We start from the raw sequence: 20,245 nt of genomic DNA, 5'->3' as shown, positions 1-20,245 counted from the left end.
TAATGTTTAAAAAAGACACCAGGAGGGAATTTTTAGCCAAAGGGTTGTGGGAGTAAGGAACACGCTTGTCCAGCCATGTTGTGAAGCAGATGTGCTGGCTTCCTTATAGAAACAGCTGGATGAGTTCCTTGAATCAATTTGCTACAAAATATCAAGCACTAAAAGGGCCAAATGACCTCCTCCTGTTTGTAACCATGCTTATGGTGCAATACCGTATATATTTGAAATGCATTTACTGTTAAAATTATATACATTCCTATTGTTTTCTATTGGAAAATAAAAGGACAAATACTGTAAGTCCTAATCCTTTTCAATTATTGTAACTATAATTCCAAGCGTGTAAACCATCCACAGCAATGTGCCCCCCACCTGCCTTTACTAAACGGTTGCTCAAAAGAAGTAATTCCTCTCCTTATTCACTGATTTGTTTCTGCTTCTACTTACCAAACTCAAAATAAACCATGGAGAGAATTTCCAAATGCTTTCTTGCTATGAATGGTTTTCAGTTTCTCAAAGTGGCAGACTTCTTGCTTCTGGAAGAGGCTTTCTTCTTCACCTGTGACTCCAGTCCCCAAGGTTTCACAATTCCATAAGGTGAGTAAGACCAAGTTTCTGGACAGTACCAGTAAGAACAGCATTGCAGAAATCAAGCATATATCATAAATCTGCTATTCCTGAAGCATGAATAGTGGCATAATTGACACTAATTAATAAATGAGTACTTAGTGATTAATTACTATTGTGTTTCAGTCTGGTAATTCCTAATTTCCTTTAAATATTATAACCAATCAGAGAAAGATGCAAGTGACGTATATAAAAATCAAAAGCAATTCATATCACATTGTTATACCAAAATTACAACTATTGCCATTTTCTCAAAAATTACTGGACACCCAAAACAACGAGTTGCAAAATTTTATAACAAGTTATAAAAATTTGTAATTCTTAACTTTATTTAAGACAGTGAATAAACTAACATAAATACAGCACAATTTCAGGTCATACTTCATTTGTGCACTCTCAGATAAATGAACTATATTGTCCCATTAACACTCACAGCCAGCAATGAAGTGTATACAGGCATTTTATCCCCCCCCCCCCCCACCACCACCACCACCACTCAAAAGAAACATACAAACTTTTAAACCACAACATCATACATTCTCCTAAACAATTCAGATATAAATAATTTGTGGGAGCATACAAGCCAATAAATGTTGAAACTGTTTTTGTGGTCTGTTAATGTAGAACAAAAGCAGCCTATAATGATTAGAATACATTCAATTATTGATATCTATGAGTGCCTTTTAGAATGCACATTCAAAAGAAATCGTGCTGCAGAGGAAGAAGCCATATACAAAGAAAAAAAGTAAATGCTACAACATGCATTTTATAGTTACCAGAAAAGCACAGCCCTCCAGTTGTTTTCACCTAATTGTTATGAAAGCCCTTAAGTAACTAAAATTAAAATGGCATAAAATAGTATAAGTCCTAGAGTCTGTTCAGATTTCACCATCCAACCACAATGTCCAAAAAAGGGGATGAGTAAAATCATAACTGCAAGGGAAATATTAAAAAAAAGTAATTTTCAAAAACGCATTTCAGATGACATGCATGATTTATCTACTAAGGATACATAGCTGAGAATCCCCATTAATGGAATTTAAAGAAGAAACAAAACCCGCAAGTCAATGTAAATCACAGGTGTTTTACAAAATCCATCAAACTGATGCTTCAGATCTTCTGTATCTTCTCTCCAACAACTACTGGGTTTTCTTTCCTGATTTTCTCCGCTGCGTCAGCCTTGTAATCAAAGGTACAGTTGTGAATGTCAGAGTATCGGTGGATGCCACAAAACAAGTTTCCACATCTGCAGTCAAAGCCTGTAAACCAATCCAAAAAAAAAAAGGGGTAAATTTGTACTTCAAAATATACACATACCAGAAGAACCCTGGAGACCAATTCCTGTAGTTATCTCTGTAAACAGTAACATGATGTATTCTGAAGATAAAAATGAACAATTGTGTATTAAAATGAATCACATCCTGGATCATTTCAAAGCTTGAGCCTCAGTGCAGAATATAAGAGAGAAATAAAGACAGACGCTATGCGAAGAGCTGGTGTGTATACTGAACTCGAGACTAGCTAAGCTCACCTGTGAGTCCCACTTTTTTCCGGCATATAAAGCAGCGGTTCTTCTTCTGTTTGGGTTTTTCGGGGGATCTGTCCAGCCCTTCTGAAGAGGCCTGGTCAGAGTCATCCGACACGGAAGCTAAACAGAGAGAGAGAGAGAAGCTCATGAGAATATCAGCTTTTAATAATGACAAAAGAATAACACACTGCCGAAACGTAATATTTTACTAAAGAACCGCAAAACAGCAATGTTGCACTCTTAACATTCGGTCTCCATTCGGGTTAAACTAATTCCACCATTCAAGATGCATTTTCAAAGAAATCGTTTTTCAATGTGGGGGCTGGTGTAAAACTAGAAAGGAAAATGGATGCAGTGGAAATGTGAATTCACCATGTTATACCATTATTTTTCCCAGTGGTCTTATTTCCTCTTTAGATTGTACATTGTATAGGAGGCATTTTATTTCCAATAGCCTGCACTCAAATAAAAACAAAGTGTCCTTTTGAACCCACAAAGGTGGAAAGCTCAATAAGGACTGCAAGCTAAAGTTATCACCAATTAAGTATTGTACTTACCACACATTCCATCTAATATCTGACCAGTTTCATCTAGCTTTCTTTTGGGTCTCTTTGAACTGTCCTCCATGCACTCAGAACCTGTGTCTTTCTCTGAGATGGCTGCTCTATCCAATAGGCCAAGGGGACAGTCCTCCTTTCCTTTACTAACTTCCTTGCATACAGTGACGTTCACTGGTGTTTCTGTGCCCTCTATACCTAATTCAATAATAGGCTTGTCAGTCAATAGTACCATAAGGTACTCAGCCAGGCCAAGCCTGTCTAGTTTAGATCCAAGGCTCTCCAGTTATAACTTCATAATTGATCAAAGAAACATACCTAGTGTTAATCACTGGCCTGCTTCTCCCCAGAATGTGGAAACAGGATGAACATGATTTTCTTATGACCCCCACCACTAAAATTCATCTTAGTTCCCCTAGACATAATGAACCTGTATACAAAACGCAACACTATTGACTCCTATATTTGATAGAACAAAACTCCAAAGTAATTCTGTAGGTCACCTGATGTATGAGCTTAAACCTACTATGCCAACTTTTAAAAACTTTCCCTTTAGATATGTAGGGAGTTCTGCCTTTTTGACCTGCAATAAAGCAGAATCACCACAAGAGGCTGCTGTTGAAGACTAAATTTCAGAAATGTAGTTTGAAAACTTAAGAAAAGGGCACTAGCAAAATCAATGGAACAATAATTCAAATCTAACACAGCAATGTACCAACTTAAAAAAAAGAACAGAATCTCAACCTGTCAGACACTAAAAAATTGAAATGTATCTTATTCCATTATGCTCGGACATTTTTCTGTCCATCATCATGTAACTCAAATTTTGAGAATGTATGTTAATCTTACTTCACATCAAATTAGAGGGAAGGACACTAATGCAGCTGTGAGGGCCCATAGTGTGTGACACCACAGTCTATCAGGTAAAGATGTATGGCAGCCTTTTCACAGCAGTGACCTTTTCACAAACAAAAGATTTGGTTTAACAAAGTTGAACACCGATTGTGAAGGCAGGGAACTGAAAAAACAAACAAAAAACTTTTTAAAAAACTGTACCATGTAATTCTTCTGTTTTCAGCCCTGTTTTGTCCCCCGTTGAATCATCCTCTTCAGAATTTGTAAGTGATGCTTGTGATAAGAGAGTCTGGCGCGTCACAATGCTAAAAGCATTCAAAGGGTTGTTTTTTAAACAAACAATGGAACACTGATTTTTATAACAGGGACTATTATCTAGGAATGCATCTGATGCACAATGAAAATGCAACTATGTTTTACAACAGCTCATTGGGCATATGATTAATGGTATTTACAATTTAAATAGTGAGCAGATTTGTTGATCAAGTAGCATTTTACCTGGGGATAATATACTGATCTCAACACGTGCTATTTCATTAAAAAAAACAGGTACTCAAGGTGGTATTTGAGATGAGTTAAAAATGCCAAGATGAGTTTAATAAAAATCTGTATTAATGAAAACTATATCAAAACTTTTATAAGTTGAACACGAGAATAGCTCAAGACTCCAACCATGTCCTGTTTGAGTAAGGAAGATTCATGTTGCCTCGAGAAGGAAATGTTCTGCTTGAGTAATCAGAAGGCTACTACAGAGAAGCCAGGAAACCAGCCCTGTGAGGGACATAGGATTCATGAGTTTTTGGACACAAAATTCAAGGGCTTCTAAGAACTTGTCAACCTGCAAAGATCACAACTAAGACCTGGCAGGGGTTGAGATGTTTAGATGAGTCAACCAATAATAAAATGTTGACAGAAATACCATAACATCAAAGTTCTGGTCAATGTACATGTGACAATGAATCCTAGCATGAATCAGTAACATTTTATTTTTCAAGAGCACCAGTTCATTTTTCTCTCCTTTTTGTGGGCCATTTATTGTGGCACACACAACATTAAAAAAAATCATTTAAAATTGTTAACTTTTTAACCGCCGTCATCTGACTGCCACTCATATACATTATTTTTTTTTAAAATTGAAATTGCAGTGAATTGTCGATTTTGCTTAAAAATGATTCAATAAATTAAACAGCTTTGTGATGTAAACTTGTGGAACCAGCCAACATAACCAAATATGGTCAATTTAGTTATGCACAATAACTACACTACTATACATATAATGTTAAGCAGTGAATAATAAATAAAAAATGGCATTTATGAGAAAAATCATAAGTCCAAGAACAATGGTGGTAAGCAGTGATCTTCAACGACGTAATGGCACACTGCTGTAACTATTCTGCTGTTTCACCCCTATACTCTAAATTTTAAATATAAGTGTTATAAGCTCAAAGGCCTTTTAAGATTAGATTTATTTTGCTGTAAAATAAAGCATGATGTACAGCACAAACATGCATTAAAACAGCTTTTTAAAACCAAACTTGAAACTGAATTCCTAATATCTTTCTCTGAGACCTTTATGTCCTCTATGGATATAAAATATAAAAATATTTGTATATTAAAATGCAGTGCAATTTCTCAAAATTCAGATAGGCTGTTCTAAATATGATTCAAGTAAATTCTTCAATTTATAAAGTTTGAAATGTATACATTTTTAAAATGCATACTGAGCTTCAAAAAAGCCATCATGATTTATACATACTGTATATGTGTTTAGGAAAACAGCATACCTATTTTGAATATTGATATTTTCAGCATTATTTTGATTGACTGACCACTAATGGTGAATCGTGATACACTCAAGTGACTTTATTGCATAAGACCTAAACCACCTCATTACTTAGAATGCTGATTGGGTGTAGGCAAATGTCAAACCTTGTGATAATCAAGAAAAAACACAGAAACCAATATGCCCTACTTAACAATAAAAGAGGCATTGTTCTTTTGATATGTTGGATGCTGAACTAAATCACCTCAGGTAGACTGGCAAGCAGTGGAGTCAAGTTCTCTTTAGTGGTAACCACCCTGACAAGACATTGGTAAGTGTAGCTCAGACATGCAGAATGATATGCTAATTGTTGAGTACAACAGAGCAATCTATTGGGAGCTCATGTGTGATAGACTAGGGAGGAGTGTTCAGTTGCTACGGAACTACATTGTACTGACTGATGGCACTCCATCACTACATTGATCAGGAAGTAGGATGTGAAACATTCTAGCAGGACAACACACTTCAGCATTTCTTTTCTTCATGCGGCTGTTGTAAGAGCTTCATTAGCAAGATGCAATTGTGACACTTAAGCTACAGATGCCCTACCTGCCAGACTTGATCATCTACATGATAAGAAGGGGGCAAAACCTGACATCCAGGGCTCAAAGATCAGTGAGTAGGCACAGGCTCCGTGAAAGTAAAGGGACTGGGTACAGCATTAGATGGATTTTTTACATTTACCTCATTTTAACTGAAATATCTTCTCAGTGCATTCTATAGGAGTATCTTAGCATTACTCACAAAGGTAACTCATGTAGACATGGAAATATGTTTGAATTGAACAAGGCTTAAATTTAATTGAATAATTTAGAATTTAATTAGAAGAGAACCCATGAGGCGCTTGACCCTTCTTAGTCCAAGACTTATGCGGTCATAAATTAACACTACATGTGTTTGCCCTAGAATAAACCTTTTTCTGGAAAGGTGACAAGTCTGAGATCAGAAGCAAAAGGACAGTACAAATCTTACCACCTACAGTAAAGAAAACATTCTAGCTAGAAATGGGGAAGAAAAATCAGGTTTAAGAGAATGATTTTGAAGGTGTGCACTTGAAACATTTATAGAATTCACAATGGTTTGACAATATGCGCTCTTCTTATTATAATGTCATACTCATGTTTAAAATCAGTGATGTGTGATGTCCCCTCACCTCTGAGGCAGAAAGATTTATAAAGCAAGAAACAGTTTGGGTAAGTCTTCCAAATGCTCTCTAGCACTCCTGGGCTGATTTAAACTGGATAGTTCTGTTTGCTCCATTGAACCATGCATTCTACAGCCAAAGCCAATGTTTGTGTAGGAAACACATAAACATGAAATCTGTACCTGCTCTGCTCCAGTGGTGTAGCTGTCTGGGTTAGGGTTGCTGTGACATCTGCAGGATTTCCTTCTGAACACTGTACTGGTAAAGATTCTCCTAAACTACTCACACCAGAAGGGGCTGTGAAGAACAATAGGCAACTCTTTTTTAATCATTCAGGCATATATATTCCACTCCGAAGGAAATGGTATAAGAAAATGCTGAAAACATTCCATGGCTAGAATTGAAAATGTGCATATACTGATCCAAAAAGATCTGAGTTTTTGACATCATTTGCACATTGACATCAAACCCTTTAAGGAAAAAGGATACAATTTAAGAAATTAGAGTTTAGAGAGACTACTGGCATTGGTATTTTATTAGCAAAATAAAGGACTTAAAGGTACTGGCTGCTTATGCATTTGTGCATGGTATTTCAATAAGAAAACTCGGTATTCACTTGAAAGCCAAACAGTTTGTGATGGTCACAGGAAGATGCGTTTTAATGAACCTGAATCATATTACTTGGCAGTCTGATGGAGGCTTCAATGCAACATAATGAATTATCTTTACTTACCTGGGGGGCTGACTCTCCCATTACTGTTCTGTCTCTGCACAAAATCCTTATAACAAACTGAACACATTCCATTTGTACGAGGGTTCCCATAAAATCCACAGCCAGTGGCACAGAGCATAGGCACTTGGGTTTGGTTAGTCTCTTGAGCCATATCCCTCCTACAGGAAACAAAAATAAAGCAGACTGAATGTCAATTACAAATAATTTCTATATTGGGAAGCAAAACCAGTTCAACTGCTTCACAAACACAAAAAATTGAAAACATGGTTAAAAAAAGGTTAAAAATAGAATGGCGATCCCAAATCTGCTACTTGGTCTCACCTTGCTGCCAGCTGAGAAGGTGTGAGCAGTTGGCTTCCAGATGGTTTTGGCATCAAGGTAGCAGGTAATAAAAAAAGGCATGTAGAATGTGTAACTTCAAGATCAAGCTTTTTAACTCTGTGATTTTTATCCTTTGGCCATGACTTTGTAGATCTACAGTACAAACATGACTGCACAATAAAGCATTTTCTCAACAGACACTGCACTGTAGCAAGTATCTTATTAACCGGTATACCCACTTAGTAACTCGTTGCTGCTTCACTGCAGTTGAAGTGTGTTTTTGCCACAGGATTGGGAAAAGCTCATCAACAGCACATCTCAACGGCACCGCATGGCGATACAAAAACCCCTTGTGTCACATCTGCTGCTACCGGGTTTGGATCACTGCAACAGCCTAAATATAGAATAGCTGCATCAACTGAGAGTAGCAGTGGCTGTGTAGCAATACCCACTTATTGCTCTTTTAGAACTGAAATAATCAGGCTGAGTAAGACATCCCAGAGCTCTCACTATCCACGTTGCTCTTTGTTCTTCAATGCACATAGGACCTGGTCTCTAGTGTATCATACAGCACTGTTACTAAAAACCACACATTTCAGTCAGCAAAACCAAACTCAAAAGAAGAGTGTTTAAATTAACAAACGAGCAATAGTAAATACCTATCACAGGTCTGACAATGTTTAACAGAAAGGGTGTTGGGTGAAATCCAATGACACACTATTCTGTACAAGTATAAGTAAGGAGCACTCTTTTCATATGCATCTTAAGCAAAAAGCAATTTTTTACAATCCAGTAAACAGTTCTAATTCACTGTGTAGCATCATTATGCCATAGATTAAATCTTGTACTCCAAGGTGAAATCAAAAATAAAAATAATGAGAAAGATAAATACATTTCTTAAAGGGAAATAGTACATTCAAGTGGCTTGATGGCAAGCAGTACAGGCTTTTGTCTGCAAAGCACCACATGAACAGAGCTTGGCTGGTCTGCCTGAGAGGAGGTAAAACAATCTCCACTTCTGGAGAAAAGTCTCTGGTAAACTATTTCTGAGACATCTACACTAACTGCAGAGATTACATTCTCACAGTGAGAATGTAAGAACAAAACAATTGTTTTTCGTAAAAAAAAAACTAAAAAAAAAGTTTCCTTGAGGATCATGGTTTCTGTAGTCAATGTACTACTGCAACACAGCATAACAAAACAGCAAATTATTCACCAAAATCTAAAAACTATCAAACTGCATGCAGTCTTTGAAGAAAAAGAAATATGGACTTAGAATTGGAAATATAACCTTCGACTGGTGCTAACTGAGATCAATGAAACCTGTCTTAAAACTTTTAAACTTTAAACTTCCAGTACCACAAAGCTGTTATCATGTCTGTTTCAGACTAGATATTTTCTCTGCCTACTGCCCTGTTGAATGTCTAAAATAGTGGATGTGCTGCTGACCCTGTTGATTAACACCAGCAATTTCACCTTCACTGTTGAATAGTACAAGTAAGGTCTTTAAGAATTAAAACACCCATGGGTATTGCATAGTTTTGGAGTGAGAGGCATTGTCTATACTATGTCTAATTAAAAGTTAATGTTAAACCAACCTGTGCAAAACCTCTAACAAGATCATCAAACAAGTTTTGCTGGTACGTGCCGGTTTAACTGAACATTATCACACATCTAAATAATTTTATCAGAATACTAGATGCTGCTGTCAAGATCTGTTTTCCCAAATAATGCTAAATTAATGAAAAAATTGCAATGCTAAGAATTACTCTTCAAAAACTCACTTAATGTAATAATAATCAATTACTGGCATTTCACGCCATTTACTTTTAGAAATTTGAGCAGGAGAGCCCAGGCTAACATTGAGATTCCACGATTTTTATTTAAAATTAAACCAAATATGAATTCATTCTCAATTGACTAATTTGGAGTCACAACCTGCATGAGATCTATTTATACAGCAGGGCATGTACTGCAGCAATTTTAAGGGGTGTACCCTTGAGCAAGGTACAACAGGAATAGGAATCTCTTAACCATGAGCTCCTGTTTCAGAGTCCAAAGCTGTACTGTGCTGCTGCCCTGTCAAGAAGACATTACTGACTGAGAAAAAACGCTGCATGTTTTTTCTCTCTCACTCCTGCAGAGGGCACAACATATAGTGCAACTACAAGTACAATGAGCATTGGCGGTTCAGTGGTAGAATTCTCGCCTGCCTGGGTTTGATTCCTGGCCGATGCAGTGCTTTTCGAGCCAGCAGCCATATCACCCTGCAACTCACAACTGGCGACCCACTGAAGCAACCCAGGTGTGAGCCTGGTCAGTACCTGGATAGGAGACCACTTGGGAAAAACTAAGGCTGCTGCTGGAAGAGGTGTTAGTGGGACCAGCAGGAGGTGCTGTGTGGGTCATAATGCCCCAGTATAGTAACGGGGACACTAACTGTAAAAAAATAAGGCACTGTCCTTTGGATGAGATGTTAAACTGAGGTCCTGAATCTCTGTGGTCATTAAAAACCCCAGGGTGTTTCTTTTTAAAGAGTAGGGGTGTAACCCTGCTGTCCTGCCCAAATTTCCCATTGGCCTTCACCAATCATGGCCTCCTAATAATCCCTTCTTTCAATTAGCCTCATCACTGTGCTGTCCTCTCCACTGAGCATACTGGTGCGCTATTGCTGCCGTCACATCATCCAGGTGGATGCTGCACAGTGGTGGTGGAGGGGAGTCCCCATTACCTGTAAAGCGCTTTGAGTGCAGTGTCCAGAAAATAACTATATAAGTGTAAGGAATCATTATTATAAATTGTTAATCTGGACAAACCACAATGATTCTTCTGTTTAATAGTTGCATAATAACCTTAATAAAGGTATCTGAAACACTCTTAAAACAACAGTTCCAATGCATTGGTTACAAAAAACAACCAGAGATGAAGATTTGATAGTAAAGAGGCTTTCTTAGCAAGAATCGGGAAAATCGGACTATTTTATTGCAAACTAATTCTTTCAGAATAAAGTACCATCTCAAATCACATTAGACGTCAAGCAGCTACAACAGCATGTATACAGCTCAAAGGTAAAGCTCAGAGAGACAACCAAGCAGTAAGACAGCACATGAAATAAGCCAAGACAAAATACACTGAAGCCAAGAAAATCATTGCTAATGTACAGTAATGCCACATTTGAAATTTACAATCCTGTGTTTTATTTTACATCTACTGTTGGTCTCCATCCAAGAACATGTGGGTAAGGGTCAAATAATGCAGTTTTGGAGAACAAATATCACTTTTGCCCCACCTCCAGCTGAGGTGTGAAGGAGGCAAGTGTTGGGGCTTCAGTAAGAGCTCCTAGTCCAGGGGTTCCAGAGTCAACGAACTGAAGGCAATGGAGTTCTGAGGAGGAAGCAGAATATATGAGGTCCTGCAGTGAAGTATAATAGAATTAATAACTTTGCTTGCTTACAGCAAAACCTGATTAAGAACCTCACACTTATGAAGAACCAATGCATCTAAGAACGAAGAATGACAATACAGACAATTTAAGATGTCTACAATTACTATAGGAAACAAACATATATAGTTCTCTATAGAGATGATGCAAAATAAAATTCTATTCCTTATATGAGCCTTAAAGCATCTATTGATAAAGATCTGGGACCTCTGAGTTTTGACCAAGTTCATTAGTTCCATTATGCTAGGAATGGCCAACTACTGCCCATGAGCACTAGAGGGTATTCAGAGTTTCATTTCAAAAGTTCTCCAAATGGTTTAATAGAACAACTTACCTGCTTAAGTAGTCAAAACAAAATTGGTAATCTAGAGAAAATGATTTCTGATAGATTGTGGTTATCCAGGAACAGGGTTGGCCACCCCCGCTATAAAGCCAATAGCATGTCACTGCCAAACAGAAATAATTTGAACAAATTCTGCCTCTGTTAAGAGGAATGTGAACTACAACAACTAGAGTAATTAAACAAGAAACAATGCAACTTAAAAAACCTCTTAGGAAATACTCCTCTAATGTCTCATTACAGCTCAGGAGGGAAAGGGTACCTAATGAAAATGCTCTCTAAAACAGCTTGACCTTCTCATCCAGCTCAAGCTATTATGATGTTGCTTAATCAGCAGAAGAAATTAATTCAATTAATTAAGAAATTAGATCAATTAATTTCTAAATGCTGTAAATCTTTTCTGCACACTTACTATTTAAATTATGCTAATCTCATTATCTTCTTCCATTGCATCAAGAAAATGTAAACAATATTCATGAAGTCCCCTCCCATTAGAATGAGGTAAAGCTTTGCCTATGAACAATTTGTTAATATGCTAGGACCTTTTTACCATGACAGTACCCGAGTATTGTCACTGTTATCTTTTATCCTCCCATTTGTGATATTCACATGTCCTGCCCTGTGACAACACCTTTCACGCAATCTCACAATTACCTCTTGCCAGTGCGGTAGACTTTAAATTAAAACTTTAATTCCAGGATCACAGTACTCTAGCATTGGTCTATACCAAATGGGAAATTGCATCTCCTGCCTTCTGCATTCTGTCACACACAAATCTAAACTGTGCTAAATTAGATGTCTAAGATTAATTAAAGGTTGATCATCATAACGTTTCCCCATTATACAAGACAAACAACTCACACTACCACTGAATATTAATAAGGAATTCTGGATGCATCAATTTTCAAGACAATGGAAAGCGTTATTTAAAGATAATTTCTCCCTCATTTTCATTTAGTAAACAGGGAAACACTAGCTACTCTGCTGAACTAACTGCATATTCCATGTCGCTTGACAACCTTATCACAATGGGCTCAGTAAATTTACAGACTAGCTCAGCAGTGACGAATATCACTTAGTTCTAACTGTTTGATTATGAACACTCAGAGTTATGTATTATACTACATAAGTACAGTTGAAAAGCATGTGAAATGCACTTTTGTTTGTAAAGTATAGAAAGTTCTTTAATAAGTCTTTAATTTGTGATTTAAATTCTAAACATAAAAACAGAATTCCTTTCAATATCTTGAAAGATGAAACATAAGAGGAGTACATTCTACAAAAAAGAGCTGTTGCTGTTCAGAAAAATAACAATATAACCTCACGCTGTAGTGTGGTTGTCTGAGGTACTTCTCAAAATCAAATAACTCTTACCAGTATAGCTTGTTTCTATCATGTTTAAAGCTATTATTCCCCCACTTCAGTCACAATTCAGACAACACCCATCTTAAAAAAAGTCTTCTTAAAAGCGCTGTACTGTACAAACAGGAACAGATTTACTGTCCCTCAGAAATACTGCATGGTATTTCAAATATTTTGTGCAATGTAGTGTAGTCACTGTAAATACCTGTCCAAAGCTGTACAGCAAGTACAGTCATTTTAATTCTGTTACATTTCAGTACTGCACTAAGTAAATACTGCAATAAAATAGGAACATTGTTGCCACCCCAATCCTTATTTTCTCCTCTAAATGCACCATTGACTGATTTTGAACAATGCTTGCTTGTAGAATTAAAACAGTTGTGATAAAGTAGTCGACACAAAGCCCCATTTTGCAGAACAGCTATAAAGCACTTCAGTCCACTGTGAATTTAATTATTTGCAATACCAATTTGCTTTATCTTGTATGGTGACAGAGTCAATTGCCCTATTAAGGATATAAATATAAGGATCCACCTTAAACTTAAATTTCATACAGACTTAACATGTCTAAGAGTGACACCCCACTGCTCATCTTTCTAGTAGTAATTAGTGAGACTCCAGAAAAGTACACAGCCTCAGTAAACAATCTACTGTTAGAATCTGTGAGCTTTAACCCTAAAGTAACACTTTATAACATTAAAAAACTACTCAATTAAATGTGTTTACAAACTGGCAACTGTTGACTGTCAAATTAAATCATTTCAGAAAGCAAAAATAAATTAAACCTCTCGGCTTTTTATCTCACTTTTTGCAAGAAACCAGTGACATTTACATTACAATTAATACTTCAGTACTGCAAAGGAACAGACAGGTCATATAATTGTATGCTTCACATCATACTACTTCAGCAACAGTCCTGTATCTGCTGCTCTGGAACCATATTTGACACTTTTGCAGCCTATTTTTAACAAAAATAAATGTTTCTGGAGGCATGTAATTTTCCCGCGGTTCCTCTGGCAGCTGGTTTTCATATTGTAATTCTAAAATGGGATCAACCATGGCCTGACAACCATTTGCTCACCAGTAAAAAAAGAAATATTCAGGCAAACCTTAAGAGAGCCACCAAATAATAAGACAAGGTTTCTGATGGTGGGATGCAAATTTTTCTTGAACACCAAACAGACTTCAAAGAATAATCGACACTTTCCAGCATTACAGTTTATACAATGAAAACATTATTAATCTCAGTTACTTAACTGAGAAGGGCTCATAAATCACGAGAAAGAAAAAACGTGGGTCAGAGGAACTAGTACTATGAAAATGTTCTTCACTCAATATTGCCAAGACGCACTGCAACACCTGAAACAGCTCTTTCATTACAACAATTCCTGCTAAATTGCCCATTTTCTTTTCACTTTCAAAAAAGTAAAGTTTACCAACACAATGAGAAAGCTCTCATGATACTTGTGTAAGGATGTATTTCTTGTACAGCAAGGCAAAGTTAGAAATTCCCCAAGTAGGCCTAAATCTTCTCAGATCACACATGATGATCCCCTAACAGGAAAACAGATCACCCTAAATTAAAAATGAAAATAATGTGCAGAAGTGTGACTAGTTAATCAGCAAATAAAAATATAACATGTTCAGGAAACCTATAAATAAACAGTTTACAATAATAATGACAATTTGAAAGACTTACATACATATATACATTCTTGTTCATTTTAAGACCACACACAATTGGGCTTACATCGTACTGAGGCACAACACAGGTAAAGATAAAAAAAAATATTAAAGTATATTCCCACTAGGTGTGCAGTTAGCAAGATGTATTTATAACGGTCATAAAGTCTTAAAACAATCTTAAAATTCCCACATATGCCATGGTAGACAGACTAACTCCAGTAACCACCCTGTTCAGTTCTCTCTCTACCTTGAGCTCCAGAAGTTCAAGGCCAATGCTGATTATCAGATGCAAGTGTAGACTTTTATTATTACTACTACTACTACTACTACTACTACTACTACTACTACTACAAGTATAACAATGGACATAACACATAGATCACCATCAGTGTATGGAAATATAGCTAATAGTTTAATACAGTACTGTGATAATACAACTATATGGAATCTATCCAAAAAACAATTAACCAGAGCTATCCAGCTTGGAACATTTGTCCTTCAAATATTTCACACCTCACAGATTCCATTTAAAATTGCTATCATATTTTTTCATGTTTTACAGCATAATGCTCATCTCCCTAGGAGTAATTTTGCGCACGTCATTTGCTACAGGAAAATACATATCAATCAAATAAATCTCAATTTGCCCCATGAAGGAATTCCTTTCAAAGTTTCAGTGTCCAGTACGTCTGAGCAAAACATTTGTCCCATAAAGAACCTCTTGTTCTTCAGATGGGAAACGATACAAAAACGTGACACTTCTCTTGTTATGACAGAGAAGCTATACACACTAATGCAGGATATAGTTCTCGCTTTATAAAGCACCAATGACTTATTCACTATTGACGCCACCTGTTCTAGAGTTGTCACCACTAGAAACACCGGACAAAAACAGAATTCTCCCCTCGGCTTTAACATGTCAGCGTTTGCTTTGTGCTGTACACAGCAATTATTTTACAGGGTTATGTGAGCGATGGATAATTCCATCCAACTTTTGAAATTACACCATATAAATTATATTAAAACAACGTCCGTGCCTTTATTCAGATTAAGTTGATGTGATAGTTGTTTCTCCTTTAAAACCCCAAGTGTGATGTTGAAACAATTAGTGCAATCTAAGAACAACCCGGTTGTCACAGAACAGCTAACTGTACTTACACAATATTAATGAAACAAAGTGTTTCCAACGCAGAGCTTGTTAACAACATTTAACTATATTCTTGTAATGGCTCTCTGATCTTTATTTTAAATATTCTTGATTTCATTCGGTAATAAGTATTTTCAAAATTGTAAAAAGCTGCTTAAAACCTGTAAATACCAGACTTAACGACGCTAAATCCCTAAACATCCTTATTTCCCGTCTCTATAACAGTGTCCTTTTGTTCTAGCTGCCGGCATCGATTTTAACACAATGCCATCTCGATAAATCAATGGTATGGTTATTTCCTAGAGCACCCTGTGCCAAAATAATCCTTTTTGGTTAGAAATATGAATAAATTCTAACTTAAACATCAAACCTACCGACAATTTCGAACCCAGATCCCCCTTCTTCATCAAATTCTCGACTACACCAGCCAAAACAGGGACTACCTACCCCACGGCAAGGCACGCCCCTGCCCAGCTCCGATTGGTCAGATCTATGGTGAACCTGCCCATTCCCGCCTCTTTTTGATTTAACTCACGTCAATCATTGTTATGAACTTTTCATCCAACAAGTTAGGTTGAGTTAACAAAAAACCTTTTTAAATGGTTTATGCTTACAACTCTAAAAGGAACACTGCACTATTTTGTTGTTCAATTTAGCAACACATGAGATATATATACATACAATATTAAAACTAAAAGTAAACGCAGTATGACGCCCTATAACGCCATAATTAGAACCAGATTAGAAAATGTGCCGCCGTTAGACTAACAAAAAGTGGTTTTAGACGTGATATAAAATAATGCAGCATACTACTAGTGCTACATGTTAATTACCGAGTCAAACTAACTTCACAATCAAGTGCGAATAACTGAAAACGAAAAGTAGACTGCAAAGACCATCAAAAAAGATACTGCTTTCGAACTTGGGAGTTACGAGGTTGTCACACAGGAAATGAAACTTGCAGACGAATTTGCTGCACTCACTGCGCTGCTTACCTGAACGCGCACACACACCTTCCTGACCCGGAAGGCAAGCGAACCCGTCTCAGGTAACAGCTCGCACCGCTGTCCGGCAACATTTCTGCAGTTTTCCCACACTGAACAGTTGTCACGTTGGGTTTGCGAAAGAGCAGACACTCATTTGGATCAAGGTTCATGTCAAGAGCAAAACTGGTCTGGAAGACATCGACTAGTGGCGTAATCTACTTTTTACTGAACTGCTAGGATTAGCAGTAGGTACAGGTCAACACCCAGAAAAAAAAGGTTACTTTAGATAAGAAAGGGTTAGGTCGCACTCTCCAGTTAAAAAGGTGGATAAATAAAACGCATAATGCCAAAGATTTCAATTAAAACGTTCATTTAAAACTTGTAAAATACAGATCAAAACTGTACGGCATAGGGTGTGCAAAACCACCATTGTTGCATCTATGCTCCCACATTTTTTCCTATTTGACAGACTTGGTTTAAGAGCCGTATGTGCTAAACAGCTTATAAATCCCATTGGCCATATAGGTTTGGAGTGATGGGAGATCTCTTTTCAGAAAATCAGTTTCATTCAGAAGCCCCAATTATTTATGACGTAAATCCGTCATTATAACATAAGTAAGGACTGAAAACAAAATACTAGAACGAACTGTATGTCCTCAAAACAACAGCAAGAGCTGCCGTCCTTAACTGCTGTCCTAGACTCGAGGTGATAAACTTGTCTTAAATTTTCAGAAGCCCTTGGACAGTTTCTAAGGACTTGTTATTGGTCCATTATCATCACTCCCTCCTCCGAATCATGACTGACTGGATACAACATGGATGAATTTACTGTCCCAACACATTCAGTCCCCCGTGTGATCCACTCAACACATGTACACTAATTACTTGTTCCTTTGCAGCCTACGCATGCTGACGCAGCTACCCACCTGAACTACATGTACACTAATGTTTAGAATCGCTTCTGTAAGACTCGGTGAAACCATTTGCAGCCAGTTGGTTCTTGCAACCTTTCAGTCAGACCGACTTGAAAAAAATGTCCTACTTTCCAGGGGCAATGTTCTGCTTTAATTTAAACTGGAGAAAATAGCAAGTGATGTTTACTCGCACCACAGCCTACTACAAATGACTGCTGTAAATCAATTCCTTTAAATACAAAAACAAAACCAGAGGTACAGAAGAACCTCAATTTAGTTTCGCCCTCTTACGTCCAATTAAACCGTTTATTGTCCATTATTTTTCTAATGCGTTTTTATTAGATAACGTTTCTTGGGCTTCACTTTATAAAGACCTAAAACTAGTCTAAAAATGTAATTCACTTCCATAAACAAGTACTCTATAGTGCTTGAATCAGGACTAAGGAAATAGGTTCAACGATACAGTAAAGCACGAATCAATAGTTCTGTCCTTGAAACGCACAATACACGTTTCAGAATAGTGAATCGACAAATAGTTACAAAGAAACACAAACAAGCCAGAGAGCTTAGGAACAACACAATGCTGCACACAACCGGTGGGGGTGGGGTTGTTACAGATGATCTGAAGACCAGGCATTTGGGGGGAGTTCGTCTCCTTTCTTGGGAGGCCAAACTTACAACCCCAAAGAAAATGAGGCTTCGAGTAAAATTAGTGATCGCAAAAAACTTCTGTAAAAAAAAACTTAGTTAAAAACAATATTGAAACAGGGGTTACAACGCCAACAGACACCGTACAAAGTGTCTAATTTACTCCATACAAACGTTGAACAAAATAAGCTTCGCGAACTATATTTGAACACTTTACAAATGAAACGAAGGTCTAATGGAATCGGAAATCGCTATTAAAAGAACTTACGTACTCTTGGAAAACTCAGCGAGCAGACCCTGCAGTCTGGCTGCGCTCCCGTCCAGCCTCCCCAACCACCTCGTTTGTCACTTTCATCCCCACCTCAACTGCGTCATGGCGTCACAAACGGCCAGGCAAACTGATTGGTCATAAAGGCTTTACGTCATCTGCCGAGAAACAGTTTTCACTTCAATGTTTTCAACTGTATAACAGATTGTATTTTAACTGAAAAGATGTGGTCCGTGATTAGAAAAATAATCGTTGTAAAGAGTTGGAATTCGTTTCTTATTTACTAATGGGTATTGCTTGCGGGATTTCATGTCAGAAATCCAAATTATCAGACTACAATCCTAGAAAACACGAAGTACATGTACATTGTAGTTTTAACATAACATCCTATGATTTCAATTTCATGTTTACAAATATGTATCCTAACATTGTTTGTCTTTTTATTGTTTCCCCACATTGTCTAGAAGGTGTAAATGTGTCGAAATAAAATCACTTTATTTAGTAAATAAGGTCAACATAATTCTTTTTAAATAACTACCATCATCAAATTCAGTTTTTCGACATTTTATGCTGTAGTTTATGTTTTTTGCTACCTGAATGCAATGTTCTGCACTTGCATACTTTAAGCATCATCTACCAGATGTCTGTTTAGTGCTGAATTCTATCTAAATCTTTTTGAATTTGCTTTGCATCTTCATGCTATGGTGTTGGATTATTTCTCTATTTTGTTTGTGCGGACTTCACTAGTTTACTAAATATATACTATAATATAAATATATAAATAATATATATATAAATACAGGAGTCTATATCAGTGATCTTTACTAAGAGTTTTACTCTTTATATAGAATCCTGTGGTACTCAGCTAATTACATTAACCAGATATGAGCAATAGACTTTTAAATATACTCTGTACTCTGTCCATTAAACTCTACTAAGTCCATAGACAAATATTACTGTGTATGTCCACTGCCTGCAGTTCACGTCCTGGTCTTGATGAAAAAAAAATATGCAAAAGAGGCTAAAGAATATATAACAAACATGGCCGGTTTTTGCAGGAAGCTACATCTCTGGTTAATGACCCCATTTCATTTTATTCTTTCTTAAAAATCAGTCCCCATAGTTTTGAGAACGCCAATTTTCACTGAATATGTGTTCTAATACTTTGCCATTTCCCAATACTTTGTGCTTTGAGTAGTGTATCCTTACAATTTAAGCAAAACTCCACAATAAATTTGACAAAAAATAACAGTTCAACAGGCACTCGTCTCCAGATCAATGCCAGGCTCTTTGTTCCTATTAGGGTACAGAGATCCAGTTCCTCAGGATCTGGGAACAACTAGGAATGACTGACTGGGAATGTCAGTGCCGAGGGGCAAGACCCAGACCCCACTGTTCTCTGTTCCGACCCCCCAGCAATGTAACAACCCGCCATCTTCTGGCAAAAACTGAAAACTTATCTCTTCAGGATATAAGATGAGATCACTTTATTGGCCATATACAATTTCTTGTATTAGGAATTTGTCTTTTCGCATACCCCAGCTTGCTCTCCATGAGACACACAGACAGGGATAGAAGCTTGGGGTCAGAGCGTAGGGTCAGCCACTTATAATAATAAACTTTATTTTATATAGTACCTTTAAATGTGGCTTCTCAAAGTGCTTTATACTGTGACCCTGGAGCAGTGGGGGTAAAGGGCCTTGCTCAGGGGCCCAGCGGCGTAGGATTCCTCTGCCGGCTGTGGGTTACGAACTGGTAACGTTCCAGCCACAGGCGCAGATCCTTAGCCGCAGAAAGAAAACAACTCACACTACCACTGAATGTTAATTAAGAATTCTAGATGCATCAATTTTACAAGATGGAAACAC

General features: G+C 37.1%; 1 protein-coding gene across 7 annotated transcripts; it reads right to left on the bottom strand.

Annotated features, from left to right (window-relative positions):
* Positions 1 to 926: 926 nt before the first annotated feature.
* zfand6 (zinc finger, AN1-type domain 6) lies at positions 927 to 18,490 on the bottom strand. Of its 7 annotated transcripts, XM_088640702.1 has the most exons (8): positions 18,382 to 18,479; positions 10,746 to 10,968; positions 7,264 to 7,421; positions 6,713 to 6,827; positions 3,766 to 3,869; positions 2,710 to 2,907; positions 2,156 to 2,272; positions 927 to 1,883 (listed from the first exon to the last, which is right to left on the bottom strand). In XM_088640702.1, exons 3-8 carry the CDS (start codon positions 7,412 to 7,414, stop codon positions 1,735 to 1,737), a joined length of 834 nt encoding a protein of 277 aa, XP_088496828.1. In that variant the 5' UTR covers positions 7,415 to 7,421; positions 10,746 to 10,968; positions 18,382 to 18,479; the 3' UTR covers positions 927 to 1,734. The 7 variants fall into 7 exon arrangements, with proteins under 7 accessions (XP_088496828.1, XP_088496824.1, XP_088496827.1 ...); XM_088640698.1 differs by lacking the exon at positions 10,746 to 10,968 and having other exon boundaries at positions 18,382 to 18,490; XM_088640701.1 differs by lacking the exon at positions 10,746 to 10,968 and having other exon boundaries at positions 18,378 to 18,479.
* Positions 18,491 to 20,245: the final 1,755 nt, after the last annotated feature.

The sequence above is a fragment of the Lepisosteus platostomus genome, chromosome 7, assembly GCF_059453375.1.
Source record: "Lepisosteus platostomus isolate fLepPlt1 chromosome 7, fLepPlt1.hap1, whole genome shotgun sequence".
Taxonomy (NCBI): domain Eukaryota; kingdom Metazoa; phylum Chordata; class Actinopteri; order Semionotiformes; family Lepisosteidae; genus Lepisosteus; species Lepisosteus platostomus.
Note: the sequence above shows the minus strand (reverse complement) of the source record. Positions and strands in the feature narration are given on the sequence as shown.

Excerpts from the sequence above, each read along its gene's own strand:
- zfand6 (XM_088640697.1), bottom strand. The coding sequence starts at position 7,637 with ATGCCAAAACCATCTGGAAGCCAACTGCTCACACCTTCTCAGCTGGCA. Across the intron at positions 7,422-7,584 it reads CCTTCTCAGCTGGCAGCAAG|GAGGGATATGGCTCAAGAGA; the intron begins GTGAGACCAAGT and ends TGTTTCCTGTAG. Across the intron at positions 3,870-6,712 it reads ACACCACTGGAGCAGAGCAG|CATTGTGACGCGCCAGACTC; the intron begins GTACAGATTTCA and ends GAATGCTTTTAG.